We start from the raw sequence: 17,552 nt of genomic DNA on the forward strand, positions 1-17,552 counted from the left end.
GATTCTGCCCAAAGTAACTTTATTTTTGTCTTCTCAAACATATCAGATCAAATATGCTATTTACTAATCTTGAAACCAGCAAGATTAGGCAGAAAATTAAGCCCTCTCCACGGCGTTCCCAGCTGCAGGGGCTTGGGAAGAAGCCGCCCTACCCGCCCCCACTTCTCGATTTGAACCGTCAGTCACGGGGCAGAACTGCTGCCTGATTGTTTCACACCAACAAGCCACAGAGGAAGTTTAGAGACCATCCCATCTCAGGGGTCCCAAGTTTTCACTGTCTACCATCACTTCTGGTGTTCTTCTGTTAAAGTCCCCAAGTCCAGGGCTTGGGGTGGCTGTGAGCCTCCTGGAAGACAGAGCCCACTGGTGGGAATGGCAGAGCCTGCCTCCGTCCTGCGTGCAGTCTCAGGGGGCTTTGGGGGCCTCTGCCACAGCCCCCTGTGCAGTCCCAGGTTGTAAAATCAGCCTGCAACTGGTAAGTTCCACTGCAGCATCTTCTGCCTGGGTCATCCTCCCAGGCTGGCAGGGGCTCTGGGCAGACCAGGCCCTGGGAAGCATGTAACAGGGTCAAGACTCTGAATCTTTGGGGAAAGCTTGTAAGATGGCCCAGTTCTCAGGGGCAGCCACAGCCTCCTCAGGACCCTCCACCTGGGCCCTTCTGGAATGGCCCAAGGGAAGCAGGAGTCAGGGTGTCATCCCAGGTGGGACCTCCTGGGAGCACCCTGGCCTGAGGGTGCCCCCTGCCTGTGGGCTGCTGAGCACAAGCGGTCATTGCCCCCTCAAAAGCTGCCACTCTGGCTCTCTGGTTTCTTCCCAACCAGGAGCAAACCTGCATACAGAGGCCCGGTCTGCCCACTGTCACCCAGCCGGTGACTCAGCCTTGGCTTACTGAACCATCCAGCCACACGGCTGCCGTTGCCAACCCAGTCCATTAATACAGAAGCTACGGGAAAAGCCCAGGAGGGACCGAATGACAAGACAGGAGGCTTTGTGTATGCCTCAAAATACAAATCGACGCAAAGAATTCCCAAAACAGATGCTCTCTGTCGGATGCGGCAGCCACCTGGGGACCTGTGGAAGAGCCACCCACAGCGGCAGCAGTGAACCCCGGTCTCCTAACAGTTGGCGCCTTCTCTTCCAGGCCAGAGGTCAGGCTGCCTCACAAGCCACTCCACAGGGCTCATCACACATCAGTCTGAAAACAAGGAGGACAGGCGCAGTCAGGAGCCCAGTGGCGGGAAGCCTGCAGGGGGCCGGTCCCTGGCTCTAGGACCTCAGCAGGAAGCTGCCATCATCCCTCGGCTGGGGAGACGGCGGAGACGCTCCGTGCTGGTCCCACTGAGGACGGCAAATCTGTCGATACAGAGGTCAGCGTGAGACGACAGGAGACTGCAGGGCCGGCACCAGGTCAGCCTGCTGGAGTCAGGGCCACTGTCAAAGCGAATGTCCCCATGGAATGCCCGCTGCTTTCTGCTCCCCAGAAAGCCCATGTTGTCCATGTTTTGCCTTTAAAGAGAACGAGCCCTCACCAGCCCGTTTCCAGCCGTCTCCATAGCTACCACGGAGCTGCCCGCTGGACGGTCTCACAAACACAGCTGGGAGGGCAGCAGGAAAGGAGGTTTGCAAGGTCAGACGTTGCCCTCAGGGGCTCCTCAGGCCTCACCAGATGGCAACACCTTGACCACAGGGAAGGTGGACGTAAAATGAAGAAACACCTATTTCCCAAAACCTGCTCAGACCATTCCAGACCATTCCAGAAGAATCTTACAAAGCAGATTGGTGACCCAGGCCCCTGCGTCCAGAAGGTGGGCCTGATTCCTGGAAAGTACTCCTGTGTCCCTAAAGTCATTGCCCTGGAACCGCTAGGGGCCGACCTTAGATCTGTGCTGTCCGCGTCGCTGAGCTCCGAGGCCAGGCCCCACGCCCGTGGCGCTGGATGCTGAGAAACCAGTTGTGTGCAGCGCCACTCAGCTCCCAGGGAACTCAAATGTCAGATATGCATGCAGAATTGTTGACAAAACGAATCTTGTTCTAAAAGCAAGATCCAACTATCAAAAATAAATTTCTAGATGTAAATGTAAATATCAACATAATTGGTCTGTGGTCATCAAACAGTCTTCACACCTCCGCGCATGGGGCGGGCGGGCCCTCAGCTGCAGCGCTCCTGCTGAGGCGTCTCTTCAATTCCTCTTGCAAAGAGCTGAATGAGCTGGCAGTGGACCCTGTGGAGACAAAGGGCCACACTGTGACTCCTGTGTGTTCCCTTCCTGGACGGGGCAGGCGCGGACTGCCAGGGCACAGGCACGTGGCCATCCTGCACTCCAGAGCCTCTCTGTAGAGATGCTCTTGGCCACTTGGAAGATCCAGGGCACCAGCAGACCTGGGTCTGATTCCCACACCCCTCCACAGTAGAGGGACAATCCCAAGTGCCTCTATTCCATGTGCCGCGGCTTCCCCTTCCCGCACAGCCTCTCCCCAGCAAGAGCCCCCCAGAGGGGAGCAGATCAGGGGTCCTAGAGGTCCCCCGACCAGCAGCGTGGAGGTCCTGGGTCCCATGCAGGACCTGTTGGCTTCATTCCCCACTGTTACCAAAACCACAGATGTATTCTAGCAACTAAGACCCCAGGAATAAGTGGCAGGTGCCAAGGTCAGGGTAGATGGGCTACATGTCAAGAATACCTTCCTAATTTGAGATTATTATAATTTTTTTACCTTTATCTATCTATTTTTTACCTTTATCTATCTATTTTTATGTGTGGCCTCACAGGTGCTTGGAAAGTGCTCTGCCACTGAGCTCAGCCCCAGCCCAAGCTTTCTATTTCTTGAGTGAATATATAAGCCAGTGTATACAGTAGTCCCACCTCCCTGACGTGCCAGGCAAGCTAGCAGAAAGCAATCCCTCTGTGCACAGCGGCTGCTGTGGTGATTTCCTGGGACCTCGTCAGCCCTTGTGCTCAGGCTGAATGAGCTGGCAGTGGACCCTGTGGAGACAAAGGGCCACACCAACAAAGGGCTGACCACCAACTGCCTCATGCACCAGAAGGAAGTGGAGCCTGGGCCCAGGGCTTGGGGACATCTGAAGACGTCCTACCCACTTGCCTTATTTAGATGTGAATGGTGAAAGCGCTTGGTGCTGGAGCAGAGGTCCCAGCAGCCAGTGGGCCGGGGGTCTCTGGGGAGCCCTGAGGCTGCTGCCTCCACACCCGGAGCTTCCCCTCTGTGCCCCCCCACTTTCTCTGCCAGCCGTGTTCTTCCCAGGCCCCTCTGCCCTCTGCCAGGGCAGCCGCCCCTTGTGCACCAGCATGAGGCCCCTCGGCAGGCCCTGCGAGGCCCAATGTCTGCCCATGGATGCAGGGGCCCAGGACTTGAAAAGTGCCTGGGAAGGCAGCTCATTTGTTTGTTTTTGAATGATTTATCAGAAAAGAAAGAATGCCCAGGAGAGACCACGCCTGCTAGGTGTAAGGTGTCACAGAGAAGAGGAAGAGAAGAGAGGGCTTCGGAGCCTGGAGCAGGCTCTGCCAGTGCTCCAGCCGCCTCTCCTGCGCTCCGCACCTGACCACCCAAGGAGGACTGCAACAGACCGGAGCGCTCCTTGGCGCCCACAGCCTGGGCACACCCGGGGCTGGGCCTCCGCTCACCTGACCTCGATGGCAGAGCTGTGCAGAATCTCCCCGTCGCAGTTCCAGGAGCTCCTGGGGGCCGAGCAGCAGGAGGCAGGATTGTCGCAGCACATCTGCCCCAACCCCTGCTTTCCCCTGTCCTTGAGGGTGTGGTCCTCTTCATCCAGGGACCTGGAGGTGAACTGGAATTTCTTCACGCGATAGACTTCAACAAAACTGAAGTCAAACTGCCGGGAGGCGGGGGAAGGGGAAGCAGGGTCCTCACTCACCGAGGGCGACGCCTGCTCCGCGCCCTCGGGCCCAGGGGCCTCCAGTTCCTACGAGCTCCTGGTCCAGCTGTCAGGCAGCCACTCTGAGCCACCCTCTCCAGCTGGTCTGACCACTTAGAGACAGCCACCCAGAACTGCCCTCCCCGGGCACTGGTCAAGCAACACCAAGACTTTGAAAGTCTTAGCCCACCCGCAGGGACCACCACGTCTTAAAGAGCTCTGGTGGTTAACGAGCAGTGCTTTGTAGATTCTTCTGTCCCCTCTTTAATAAGTGCTACTCAAAAGCTGTATAAAAATTACCACTGGACTATATCCAAAACACAATTTAAGCAAAAAGCCAAAATTTCACTAAAATTAAGAGGCTATGGTAAAAAATCCCAGGGCTCCCCCGACTGACCCAGGCCTCCCCCTACTGACTCAGGCCTCCTCTCACTGACCAGGCCTCCCCCGACTGACCCAGGCCTCCCCCGACTGACCCAGGCCTCCCCCGACTGACCCAGGCCTCCTCTCACTGACCAGGCCTCCCCCGACTGACCCAGGCCTCCCTCCACAGACTGCCAGTGCCGGGGGGGTGGCCAGGCAGGGTCTGAACACAGCCCACTCCTGGAGCCCGACTTGGGGGGCCTGCAAGGAGGACCCGGAAGAGCAGCACAGGGAGAAGTTGGGAAATCCGCAGCCTTGAGTTTCTGTGACAAGAGGGACATTTCAAAATGAACTTTATAAGGAGCAACTGACCAGTTTAAAACTGGAGAAAAGCCAAGATCTGTCCTTGCTGCCTTCCTTGGAGCTACACAACGCACTCCTGCAGTGTGGGCCAGGACCACCTCGCGAAGCTCCTCGCCCTCCTGCCGCGTCCACCTGTCCACTGACCTGGTCGTACTGGTTGGTGTGCCTGAGGAGGAATCTCAGGAAGTTGAACCTGGAGCACTTCCGGATGAGGATGAGGTCGAAAGTCCCATCTCCCAGGTGGGCGGCTGGGGACAGGCCTCTAGGGCTCCGGGGACAAGCACAGGACATGTTCGTGGCATTAATGGCCAGAAACTTCCCGCAGATGACATGCCACTCCTCCACCTTCTCTGAAGCAGAAAGAACAGGGCCGATGTCGCCGTGCAGTGGGGCTCAGGGCCGCAGCTACAGCCTGTGCCTTGGGCGCCCTGAGCTTTTACCCTGGTGACGTTCAGCACATTTCTCATGCGACTGCCATCCAAACCAGTAACATCGCCTAGAAAGGGCCACCTGCCCCAGGAAGCTGCACTGACGCTGAACCCGAGGGTCCCCAGCAACTTGTAGGTGGTGATCTAGAGCATGGGTCAGTGAACCACCACCTGATCTAGTCCAGCCGGCCATGTGCCTTTGGCCTGGGAGCTAGGAGTGGCGAAAGATAATAGCAGGGGTCCTGATGGGAGAGCTGGGCGGCATTGGTGAGTCCTTAGCCCTGGTTCGGCCCAGCGCACGTGCAGCTGCGGCCTTCCGGGATGGACGCAGGACCTGCCGTGCTAGACAAGCACGCTCCCACCAAGCCACCGGCCCAGCCCTAACACATGTTGGGGTACGGAATAGAGACCAAGAGCTCAGCTACAGTTAACTGGCTGTGACGAGGCCACTGTCCGCCCCCTCTGTCGGGACTCAATGCTGACCACGGCCTGGTCAAGGTCAGAGGCTCCTGCCAGGCCAGGCGCAGTGCTGACAGTGCCCCTCCTCCATCAGCTCCGAGTCTCTGCCAAACGGCCCCCAGTTGTTCTATGGAAACGATTGGTCTGATCAGCAGGTGCAAGAGATTTGACAGAAGCTGCCACTGAACAGGCCCAGGCGGAGTCTGGGAGCTGGGGACAGTGAGCACTGGGGATGCGGGAGGGAGACGGACACACAGACAGTGGGGAGTTGACTGGTGTTTCCTCGTCGTCTCTGCAGGAAGCACAGCACCTTAGGAAGCAGGTGATGAAAGAGAGTGATCACCCCAGGTGCAGGGCAGCCCAGAAAGCGGGGGGCCAGGTGGCAGAGATGGCCACTGTGGGACGTCGCTGCTGCCATCTAGTGACTGCATGTGCCATCGACCAGAAAAGAGGAAAAGTGGAGATGTGCCCAAGGCAGTGACATGGCCCAGGCTCTGTCCTCGAGGGACTCCTGGGGACATTTCATGACAGGACAGCACGGGCGATGGGACGCGGGCAATGAAGCCCAACCTGGAAAGGGCCAGGGCGACCTCAGCAGCGAAGAAAAGAAGGGGAGCTGAGAGGTGGCTGGGGGTGGGCGCGTGCGCAGTGCAGGGGCCCAGGCTCAGCCCCAGCCGCCAAGGAGAAAGCGCCCGCCAGCTCTGTCCTGCTTTGTCCAGCATGACGAAGAAGGCGGCAGTGTTCTTTAACAAAGACAATAGGGATAATGACATGTTGTGACGGGAAATCCCGGTGTCCGTGAGCAAGGCTTCATGGCGGCAGCAAGCGCAATATCTGCGTGTGGCGTGAGGCAGCTTGAATCGGGGCAAGCCGCGCAGCTGAGACGGAGGACGTCCACAGAGGAGGTCCCCCAGGCCTCAGGCCCGCTGCAGGAAAGCCAGAGACACAGGCCCGGGGAACAGGAAAGAAGAGCTGGGAGAGGAGGGCGTGGGCACCGGGGAGGATGGGGTGGGGGACTGACCGGAGTCCGGCGGGCCGCGCAGGGCTTGCTCCTGCTCCAGCTGCTGCCTGCTCTGCCTGCACACCAGGCATCTGAAAGACAGAGCCGTCACTGTCACCCTCTCCAGCGGGGAGAGGAGCTGGCCGAGGGTGGAGCCTGGCGCCCACGGTCAGGTGCAGCTCTCTTCCCGGGACGCACAGTTCAGTTCAAGGCCGACTGAACATATTTCTTTGGCGTGCCAACTTGGATTCCCCAAGTTAGACTGCTGCTGAAGTTTGGCTTCTGAAGTTCACCAGCGTCCTGCGCCGAGGCGCGCTCACATCCCACAGGGTGCGCTCACATCCCACAGGATGCGGGGCACGGCGCCCGCGGCTCCCTTGCTGGGCGGCTCCAGCTGCGCCAGCGCCCACGGCGGTGGAGTCCCACGGAGAACTCGCCTGGAGCTGGGCACTCAGGCCAGTCCCTGAGGGGCACTCGTCCCAGCCAAGAGCAGCAGACAGGCAGCTCTGAGCCCTCAACCCGGATGCGGTCGCCACCCAGGTGCGCACTGGGTGCTGCTGGGCTACACAGCAGCCAGAGGCTGTGGACACTGGTGGCATTGGCAAGGCTAGACCCTCTGACTCAGTGGCCTCGGACTCCTCGCTCACAGGCGGGGACGTGGGATGGTCATTCAAGGACTGTGTGTCCTCCAGAGCGTCACCGTCTCCTAGCCTCCAGCAGCACAGGTGGCCAGGCAGACACACGCTGTGCTGTCACTGGGGTGGCCACGCAGCCGGGTCTGCACCGTCAAGGTTTCCTGGGGTCCTGGCCTTCCCTCTCCTGGGCCTCTTCTCCCCCAGAGCCGCCTGGTCCGCCCCTTTCCCTGCCTTCTGAGGGGCCGGGGGACTGGCCAGGGCTCCTGATCAGGGGAGAGCTCCCATTGTGGAGCCGGGCAGAGTGGACCAGGGTCTTGCCAGGGGTGGGGACCAGGGCTGCTGAGACAGTTCCATCAGACCAGCCTTGCCAGCAGTCCCTCCCTGTGCCGGAGCGCACACGCCCAGCTATGGATGAGACAGCTGCCCGTGTCCTTTCCTGCCTGCTCTGCTCATCCCCAGCCCCTGGAGGGGCCAGGGAGCTCCACCAGGACCAGACAGTGTGGCCATGAGCCTCGTTGTCACACCGCCCTGGGGCCCAGCATGCAGGGACCCTCTCCTGACATCCTGCCTGGCCAGGTGTCCCAGGTGCACAGGGCCAGGGGAGGCAGGAGCCGGCCCTCAGAGCCTTAGGCCTCCACACCCTGCTCTCGCCCACAGAAACCAGCGTCTTCCTAGGCGTCCAGCTCCTACGGAACAAACCCCAGCCCAGGCCCCGTTTCACCTCAGGAGCAACAGAAAGACATGGAGGTGTGCTTACCCTGACCGGCAGGGCTTCGGATCCCGTGGGGATCCCGTGGTGTGCTGGGCTGGGAGGAAAGACACTGTCCCTTCGTAGCAGTGATGTGAGAGAAAGGTCTTCAAACCTGGGGACAGAGTGTGGCCAAGAGAGAACGTCGCAGGTCATTGCCTGGCTGCGACTGCGACTCAGCTGTGGAAGCCAGGGAGGAAAGGGAGCTCCCGGAGGCCACCGGAGGGAACCGCAGGGGCTTGGCCCTGCACATCTGGGCAGGGACAGAGGTCAGGGCTGTGGCCCTTCCATGCTAGCAAGGCAGGGTCTTCGTGTCACTGCCCTGCAGGGCCTCCATGATGTGGCCTGCAGGTCCCAGTGGCCTGGGTCCTTGTCTCCCCACTTCAAAGTGGTCAGCAGTGTCCCCCCTCCAGGTTTGGCCCCTGCCAGAGGCACCCACCATACGTGTGACAGCCTGGAAGGCTCAGGGCAAGGGCCAGGGCAGCTGTCCTGTGGGTGCTGTCCACGGTGCTGCCTGCAGTCCTGGCTCTCCAGCGCTGGGCAAAACCCCTGGAGGGGGCCCGGGAAGCCGGAGCAGGCCAGCAGGGAGAGGCAGTGGGTGCGAGGGGCCTGGGGGGAGCCGGGCACGGGGGACAGGTGTATCCTGCAAGGGTGACATCACACCTCCTTTTCTGCTGCTGAGCCCAGTACAGGCCTGCATGGCCACAGTGTCCAGCCCACACATGCTGTGGTGTGATGCTGGCCTCGGGAGCCACTGGGGGCTCCACCTCTCCTGATCCCCAACACACTGACCTCCAACTTCCACACAGTGCCCAGGCCACCTCCACAAGCCCTCACCCACAGACCCCAGCAGCCTGGGCCGCTCCACGGCTTGCCACCCACCCTTTTGTGCTTGTCCTGTTTGGCTTGCACCTGGCGGGGGCTGGGCTCGGGGAACATGCCCAGGATCATCTGCTCCGTGAGAAACAGCTTCCCAGGTGGCCCTGCAGGGGCTCGTGCCATTCTGCATGGTGGCCCTGGCTTCTCTCCCTGCTCCCCTGTAGGCCCCATGAGATGTCCAGTGTCCAAGGCCTTAAGGTGAGCAGCCTGGCATGTGTGTCCCTCACTAAGGCACAGGGTGCAGCCAGACTCCTGCAGGGTGCTTTGGGGACAGCCGCCTCACGGCACCAGCCACCTCTGTGGCAGCCGCATTGAGCCTGGGTGTCCCCACTTCTGCCCCCGCTAAACCTCCAGGTGTAGGATGGCACCTGCCCACTCAGCTCCACCTCCCCCAGGCTCTGCCAGACGACAGGACTTCAACCTCACAGCAGCTGAACGCAAACCCACTCGCTCCAGACTCTCAGGGCTAAAGCCGGGCCACAGGGGTGGGACATGAGACTAGGGCAGGGACTGTGCTGAGGGGCTGGGGGAGGGGCAGCCTGCTGAGCCAGCCACCTGCTCCACAAGGGCAGCCAGGAACAGGTTGGCCCTTCATGGAGATTCTCGCGGCTTTTCTGATTTCTCAGGACTCCTTTCCTTAACGGAGGTCGGGTGAGGAGTAGCCTTAGCCCTTCACGCCATGCTACAGTCTCTAGGCTGCGCAAAACCACCAAGTCACTCTCCTTCCCCTCAGGAGGAAGAGCCAGGCCCTGGGGTCTGGGATATCCCATCCACCTGAATGCAGTGGGGACCAGATAAGTGACAGTCACTACATACAGCACAGGAACTCAGCCGGATGCTTGAGGAGTACAACCTTAAATCCCTCAAAGTCCCTCTTTTCTGCATTTGAAAGCTGCACCCACCTCCAGAAGCCGGCAGCACCAACTTCTGTTTCCTGTTCATTCCAGCTGTGTGAGCAGGTGACAGGGTCCCCAGGGAGCCTGGTAGACATGCTGTTCCCACACCTGCATGGGGGTCTCAGGGTGGCCCCAAGCTCTGGGTTCTAACGAGCTGCCAGGGGACACTGATGGCCACCCAGTCTGAGAGCCGAGACCTGCAGGAGGGTGGCCACTCAGCCCTGTGGTGCCCGTGTTCTCAGCTGTGACATGGCAGCGAAGCCCCGGCGCGCCAGGCCTGTGCAGGGGGAGCCGGGGCGCCCGGCCTGGGGAGCAGGCGCAGCCTCAGAGGCAGGCTCTCACCTGTCCTGCTCAGGGGCACGTCCTGGGCAGGAGAGCCCGCCTGGCCAGTGCTCCAGTGACTGGAATGGACTCTTTCCTCCTAGGACTCTCACTCGAGCCATCCCTGTGGGCTGGCCGCCCTGTGCAGACACCTGTGCTGGGTCCAGGAACAGGATCACACAATCCAGGGCCAAGTCCAGGCCTCACACTTCCAGCTACAGGAAGCCGAGGCCCGTGAGCTCCGTCTGCACGGGCGGCCTCGCTCGGGGCTGGCCATTAAATCAGACCCCTTAGACTCAGTCGGCATTCGGCTCAGCACGCTCTTCTGAGTTACCTGAAAAGTCGTATCTGGCAGGCCCCATCCACCGCTTCTTCTCACTGTCCTCAATCAAGTCCCCATAGAAGCCGTAGCCCAGCAGGGACACTGAGTACCGCAGCAGCATGTTGTTGTGGTGCACCGAGGACACGTCCATGGACAGCGAGTCCCCTGCAGGAGAGCACAGGTGTGGTCAGGGCAGTTCCCAAAGCCCCCTGATCTCAGAGGAGAAAGAATGTGACCAGTACAGGGTCCCTCTTTTGATTCCCTGTTTTTGATTCAAATGACACGTGTCTCAAATTTCCTGGGAAGCTGTTCTTGGGGACAGGATAAGCCTGAACCCATGAAGCTCACCAATGTCACCAACTGAAAGGGGAGGGTTTGAGACTGAAGGGAAGGCAGACAGCAAAAAATACAAAGTCCTAAGTGGCTATTTTAAAACATGAGGTCTCTTGGTTCCGGGTCAGACAGGTGCTGTGACCGGGAGCTCGCAGAGGTTCCACGGCCCTCCTCTTCCTGCCAGGGGCTGGGCAGGCGCTGGGCACCTGCCACCTGAAGGAGTGAATCACCTGCAGCCTTGCAGGTACTTTGCAGAGAGATGGGAGGGGGCCACACCCACAGCCACCCCTGACCACAGCACCAGGAAGGCCAAGCCACCTCCTGCCCCAGGCAGAGTTGACACCCAGGGGCGTCCTAAGAGCATGCATGAAAGCAGTGGGCTGTGGCGGCTGGACGGAGCTGCAGGTGAGGCACAGGGGGCTGGCGGCCATGGGGTGCTGCTAAGGCTGTGGGCGCCGAGCTGAGTGGAGGCCAGAGGCAGTGGCAGCCCGAGGCAGAGCGTGGCAGGAGCTCCAGGACCCAGTAGGGACAAGCATCGGAGCAGGGGCGCTGTGGGGTGGCGCCTGGTCCGTCACCAGGCCTGCACCCCTGGGTGCTGAGAAGGGTCTGGCACGATGGGTTCATGTTTTCAAAAGTCCCCAGACGGGCCTGGGAGACAGACCCAGGGGGGCGGGTGAGGCAGTGTGGCTGGGGCGAAGGGATGCCAGGCTGGACTCCTTCGGTGGTGGGCAAGGCCATGGGGCCCAAGGAAGCAGGGCCACTGAGAAATGGCAGCGCTGGTGGCCTGTGCCCTGGGGGTTGAGGGGAGGCAGCTCACCAACCACGATGTGCAGGGCGGACGTCTCGGCGTCGTTGGTGCCCACGGTGGAGTAGCACACGCAGTCGGTCGACCCTGAGAGAGAGGGGCACGGTGGGATGCGGGCACCCAGTGGAGGCCCTGCCTCTCCTCCGTGGCCAGCAGAAGAGGCGCACAGAGCTCGGCTGAAGGGCGGAGGAGGCCGGGAAGAGCGAGGGGACCTTGCAGTGGCACCCAGCAGCTCTTCACAGTGGCCATGCCTGCCCCTGCAGATCCTGCGGCCCCAGCGGCTGCCCAAGCCTCACGGAGGCCCCAGGGAGCAGCGAGGCCCCCCTCCTCTTGGAGACTGTGAGGTGTTGGTGCTCGCCCACCTCTGCGGGCCGGCAGGGGCACCTTGTGACCCAGACCTCAATGGCAGCAGGAGACTGCACGGAGCATCGTCCCCGGGAGAGAGCGTGGAAAGCAGGGCCGACCGTGAAGGTCACAGGAACCCTGCGAAGGCAGCGTCCACACCAAGGCACATCTCAGCAGCGGGGCTGAATTTCAGGGAAACAGTGGGCCCACCACAGGGCCTGGCTGCACAGCTCTGGCCCCTGACCACGCACACTCCTGCCTGTGGCCAGGGGTCACGCCCTCCTCTGTCTGGGGGTGACCACAGTGTGGCTCTGAGTGCGGGGCGCGGGAATCTGCTCAGGAGTCACCACTGCAGAAAGCAGCCCTGACGGCAAGGGGCCCCATGCCACAGCAGCGAGGCCCAGGCCTCCCTCTAGCTGGGGCACAGCCTCCACAATGTGGGGTTGGGCCACGTGAACATGTAAGAGGTGTGCCCTGCGCCTGGGACACCCTGGTCTAGGTCTCCCTGGGACAAGCCGCGTGGCGGTGTCCAGGCCCACGGAGCTTTGCCACTGGCACACAAGCATTCCTTAGGAGGCCACCAGTGTGACAGGCACAGAACACCACCAGAGCCCAAGACCCGGGATGCTCGGCCCGGGCCCAGGACGGTGCTCTGGTCTTGTCATAAGTGACCCTCATCTCTTTGGAGATTGTACAGGTCCAAAGAGAACATGGGACCTGGTTGGCATGGAGATGGCAACACAGGGCCCTCAGTGCGACCTCAGGCCACCTGAGGCCTCGGATGGCTGATGTCACGCAGGTGCACACAGGCACACAGAGACCCACACTCACACACACTCATGATTCAAGGGTGTGTACCCCCCTTTGGAGTCTCTCAAGGACTTGAGTATCATCTTACTTCGAAAATAAAAATGTGCTTAGTGAGCACTTATGACCACAGGAGTGGCTGACTCTCCAGGGGTGACTAACAGTATCTAAGGAAAACGAGGTGCTTTCAGACCCTTTCCCCTCATTTTCGTAATTTAAGGTGCCTGAGTAACGAGTGTCAACCGTCCCTGAGAGACCCTCCAGAGGGGCGGTGGGTGGGCAGACTCAGCCAGGCCAGGCGGGGTGTGGCACCCGGGGCCTCGCATGCCCCTTCGAGCCCTGGCCAGGCTGCCAGGTGCATGGCCGCTCTCCTCACCGGTCACCCCTGGGAGCCGCAGCCGCCCAGGGTTTCGTCAGCGGCAGCTTCTGTACCCAACAGCCTTCTAGTGGCAGAAATCCAGCGACCTTCTCAGTCGCAAAGAAGAGCAAGACCCGAGGCCTCTGGAGCCTCCCTCTGTGTCACCAAACGAAAGGGGAGCTTCGTGGAGGGCCTTGTTCTGGGGGGAAGCCAGCATTTCCAACCTGGCCACGGCAGACTCTCCTAACAGAAGGGCCTTGTCTCTCCCTCCTGTGATGTGCTGGTAGAGGAGGCCACGCAGCAGCGTGCTGGGCAGAGGGCAGGTGGCGGGGTGAGGCCCACAGTGCCGGCCGGCCCAGGAGCCCCAGAGGTGCAGGACGAACGTGGCTCAGTGTCTGGGGTGCCAACACCCCTCACAGGAAGAGGCCGTGCACGGGCTCTACGGAGCTACAGGTGTCAGGCACACAGGACCCGAGGAGCCTGGGTTCTGGGCCCAGAGGACGTCACGGGACCTGCTCTACGTGCCTTGGTCCCGGGGGCCATGACCACGTCTGGACTGATTTCCTGAAGGTCTGCAGATCATTCTGCTGAAGTGCCAGGTCTGCGAGGCGCAGAAGGCTCCCTGCCCAGGCCACCGTTAGTCTCCCCGCAGCTCCACCGTGTCCCACGAAACCTGGACCTGGTCTGACCCTGAGCCCCAAGATGGCTGACCGCTCCTCCAGTTCACACCTGCTTCTTCGCCCTCCAGTGCTTCTGCTTTGGAAACAGCTGGCCAGTCGCTGCCCCGATTCAGTGCCTGTGCACATCCTGGAGCGGACTCCTGAGCTCCAAGGGACCAGAAGTCACCTCCCAGGGGCTGGTGGTCCCGACTTGGCTCTAGCATCAACCTCCGCACAGGCCTCCCATCCTCCAGGCTGAGGGCACGGTCCTCAGAGCCCCTGCAGCCTCGCCTGTGCCCCCCTTGTGCTGCCTGGCCCCTATACGGGGCGTGGAAGCTGCCGTGTGGCCGGGACAGGGTCAGCACCTCACCACAGAGAAGCACCCCAACCCAGAAGCTTGTTTCTTTGGTCCTGGGTGGAACCCAGGGGCGCCTGACCACGAGCTGCACCCACCTCTCCTTTACGGGACAGGTGGGCCTCAAACTTGCAATCCTCCTGCCTCAGTCTCCAGAGTCACTGGAGGTAAAGGCTCGCACCACCACACCTGTCTGCAACCTAGAAGTTCTGACATACTTTTGAACCAGCAGGTTCCGGAGAAGTCACACAAAGCCATCGCTGCTGATTCTAACCTGAGGACAGACAGTTTGTACCCTGTTTGGCCTGACCGTCCTCTGTGGAAAGAGACCAGATGTGGCTCCTCAGCCTCTCCACTGCTGCTCCATTGGCTCAGACGGGGGGCCAAGGCCACTAGCCAGTCTGCACCCTGCACCCTGAGGGTCAAGTTCAAGAGGATGATTGATGCTCACGCTACCTGCCTTGCCTTGGAACAGCTGCAGCCATCCTCACACCCCTCACACATCTGGCCTTGGGCCCTGCACCTGCCCACCCGCCAACCCAGCCCACACATTGCTGCTGGCACAGGAAGGACAGACAGGCTCCTGCTATGCACATCACCTCCCCGAGCCTCTTCCCGAGCTTTAGTTACAATGGCACACAGTAGGTGCAGCAGGGGGAGGGCTTGACGTGCTCTGGACGGCAGCCTCCCCAGGCTGTAACACAGCCACGTTCACTTGTGATTGGAAGGAGACTTACAATTAAAGGACTTTTCTTTTTCTTTTTTCCCCAGGGCCTCCCTTGGCCAGGCAAGTGCTCTGTCCCTGATCCACACCCAGTCCAGGACTTGGGTTCCATACAACGTTAGATCAGGTCTCAGTGCACAGGGAGCGTGCCTTCCCGAAGCCGGGGCTGCAGGGACCCTCAGACCCCTCCACCCACTCCCAGTTACGGGTCACCCCAGGGCTCCCCCAGGCACTGGCAAGTCCCTTGGGCCACCTCCAGGCCCCCTCCTGGCCACACCTGCAGCTCTCAAGCTGCCTCCTCTCCAGGCCCAGCAGGGCCTGGCCTCAGCAAGGGTGGAGAGGCCCAGAACAACAAGGAGGGGCGAGCTCCTGCCCCAGCGCCCCACCTCCAGCCCTAAGGTCACACGGCGCAGAGCTGCTAACCTGCCACAAGGGCCGCAGGGAGGGGACGGCCCAGGAAGGGAAAGCACAGGTGCAGGGGGCGGCCTTGGGAAAGGAGAGAAGTGCAGACAAGGATGGCAGACCAGACAGCCGCCACCAAGCCCCCGAGGGACCAGCCTGGGGAGTCACAGGCCTCAGGGGAGACAGGCATCAGGTGATGTCCACCACGTCGCCTGGAGCCTCGTGGGCCACCTGTCACAGCACCCGGACCCCAGTGAGTGCAGCAGCCATGGCAGAGAAAGGACGGGCGAGGGGCAGAGACGGCGGGCTCTCCTCAGGGGCATCTGGCCTTATGGTGAGAGTCCAGGTCACTCAGGATTAGAACTGCCCTTGAACAGCCCCAGACAGCAAGACAAGTGGCCACCTCTGGCCTCCCAGGGCAGACCCTGGGGTGAGTAAGCATCAGCTTCAAGCACAGGGACTGACCCTTCACAAACAGGCCCAGTGAACTGTGACACGGCCTTCCACAAGGGCCTCCTGTGCTGGGCAGCATCTGCAGGGACACCCAAGTGAAGGCCGAGCCCCCCACTGTGGGGCAGACAGACACCCCATGGGGCCCTCCTGACTGGCCCTCGCCTGGCCAGCAGCCCCTGGCTGCCCCTCCCACCTGCTCCTAAGGCCTTGAATGCACAGAAAGTCCACAAGACCTGGGGACAGGAAGTCCATCAGGGGCCCTGCAGCCACCCCTCAGGACAGTCTGCTGACGGCCAGGTCAGCTGCAGGGACCCGACAGGGAATGGGGGCCTGAGGGCCTTCTCTCATTGTCCTCAGCTGGAGAACCAGGTTGGCCGGGTCTCGCTGCTGCGCTGCTCCCATCAGACAGAACCGTCTGGCGAGCGGCTCAGGAAGCACATCACGCCACAGGTGTCAGTCACCACTCCATCCAAATGGGCGGGATCTCAGATGACAACCCCAGCATCTCTGCTGATGGCCACCTTGGACGTGCAGGCTGAGCTGGTAATGCGGCCCAGAGGGAGGCTTTGTCCTGAGAACAGGCACAGGCCACTGCCCACAGGGACGTCCTCGGCCCAGAATGGGGAATCAGGTTAAGTGGAAGGGCAACATCTCTGCCCGAGAGGGTTCAGGGCCAGAGGCTGGCACAGTGACCAAGGCGTCCCTCCTGGGGCCGGATGCCAACGGAGGGCTCTCAGCTCCCAACTCCTGAGCCCACGTGGTGAGCGGGCGACCCCCCAGTGCCTCCTGCCTGCGTCCACCGACTGACTTCAGGAGCCGTCGGGTGAGGCTACCCATGGCGTGGGCGGTGGCTGTGCCGACAGAGGCACAGGAGGAAGGAAGCTGTGCCTGCTGCCCTGTCACGGGCCAGCTGGTCACTGTCTCGCTGTGAGGTTTCTAAGAACAAGCTGCTTCCTAGAAAGATGGTGAATACACCAAGCCAGATGGACGCCTCGGGAGCAGAGCCCGTCCGCCAGGCCGTGAGGAGGCCCTGCCGCTTGGCTGGCCCTTTCCCTCCCCACCCACATCCTTCCTCCTGCCCACCCACCCCCAACTCCCCATCCCTCCAGGTCAGCTAGAAGCCACCTCTTGCTGAAGACCACCTCTACAGCCTCGCCTGCCCCGGGCACCAGGCGCCCCCACTCCAGGGCTTCAGCCCCGACCCCTGGCTCCTGAGGCGCAGAGCCTGCCCCCTGCTGCTGGCTCCTGGGTCCTGCACACGGCTGGCATTCGGGAGCGGACAAGGTCCCTTACAGACCCGCCTGAGTGTTCATTTTATTGGACACACACTATCTTTCGAAAAAGAAAGCCACTGGGGGCGAGAGATGCGGCTCAGTGGTAGAGTCCTTGCCTGGCATATGGAAGGCCCTGGGTTCCACCCCCCCAAAAAAGCCAAACAAACAAACAAGACCCAGAGGGACCGCAGTCATCGCATGGGGATAGAGTGATGAACCTAGAGGAGAAGCCCAGAAGGATTCTCCCCTGGAAGCGCCTGAGGCAGGACACAGGTGTGAGCAAGCTGGGTTCAGTCAGATGGCGGGACGTCAGGGCGCCGCCCAGGCTCCGTACCTGCGGGGATGATGCCGATCCTGAGGGGGCTGGGCACCAGCTTGGCGCAGAACTGGTTCTGGTCCACACCGGCGCTCCTCTGCGTCCTCTCGATCAGACCGTGCAGGACCTCGCTGAACATGCCGTCCCCACCAACACAGACGATGCTGCAGGGGAGAGGTGGTCAGCGCTCCCAGCACCACACGGCAGCTCGCAGGTCGGGCCCTCCAACGTCCCTGACGAGGAGGCCGTGCCTCCCTGCCCGTCCAAAGGGACTGTGGCCAAGGCTGGCTTTCCCTCTGGGCCTGGGACTTCAGAGGTTGCCTGGCCGAGAGTGGCTACGGGACCAGCCCCTGCCAGCCCCCCTCGAGACCCTAAATCTAGGCTGGGTAAGTAGCCCAGAGGTACAGCTCGTGACCTG

The 17,552-nt window shown here is 61.2% G+C and overlaps 1 protein-coding gene across 3 annotated transcripts in view; it reads right to left on the reverse strand.

Annotated features, from left to right (window-relative positions):
* The window catches only part of Cerk (ceramide kinase), a 48,918-nt gene continuing 31,366 nt past the window's right edge, over nucleotides 1-17,552 (reverse strand). For 2 of the 3 annotated variants that reach the window (XM_076855494.2, XM_076855496.2), the window contains exons 6-13: nucleotides 17,153-17,298; nucleotides 11,454-11,528; nucleotides 10,316-10,468; nucleotides 7,895-8,000; nucleotides 6,524-6,594; nucleotides 4,760-4,965; nucleotides 3,639-3,847; nucleotides 1-2,222 (exon numbers count right to left, since the gene is read on the reverse strand). In XM_076855494.2, the coding sequence (XP_076711609.2) occupies nucleotides 2,150-2,222; nucleotides 3,639-3,847; nucleotides 4,760-4,965; nucleotides 6,524-6,594; nucleotides 7,895-8,000; nucleotides 10,316-10,468; nucleotides 11,454-11,528; nucleotides 17,153-17,298 (1,039 nt within the window). In that variant the 3' untranslated portion in view covers nucleotides 1-2,149. The remainder of the gene's footprint in view (nucleotides 2,223-3,638; nucleotides 3,848-4,759; nucleotides 4,966-6,523; nucleotides 6,595-7,894; nucleotides 8,001-10,315; nucleotides 10,469-11,453; nucleotides 11,529-17,152; nucleotides 17,299-17,552) is intronic. The other variant, XM_076855495.2, reaches the window with a different exon arrangement.

This window comes from Callospermophilus lateralis, chromosome 4 (genome assembly GCF_048772815.1).
Source record: "Callospermophilus lateralis isolate mCalLat2 chromosome 4, mCalLat2.hap1, whole genome shotgun sequence".
In the NCBI taxonomy this organism is placed as follows: domain Eukaryota; kingdom Metazoa; phylum Chordata; class Mammalia; order Rodentia; family Sciuridae; genus Callospermophilus; species Callospermophilus lateralis.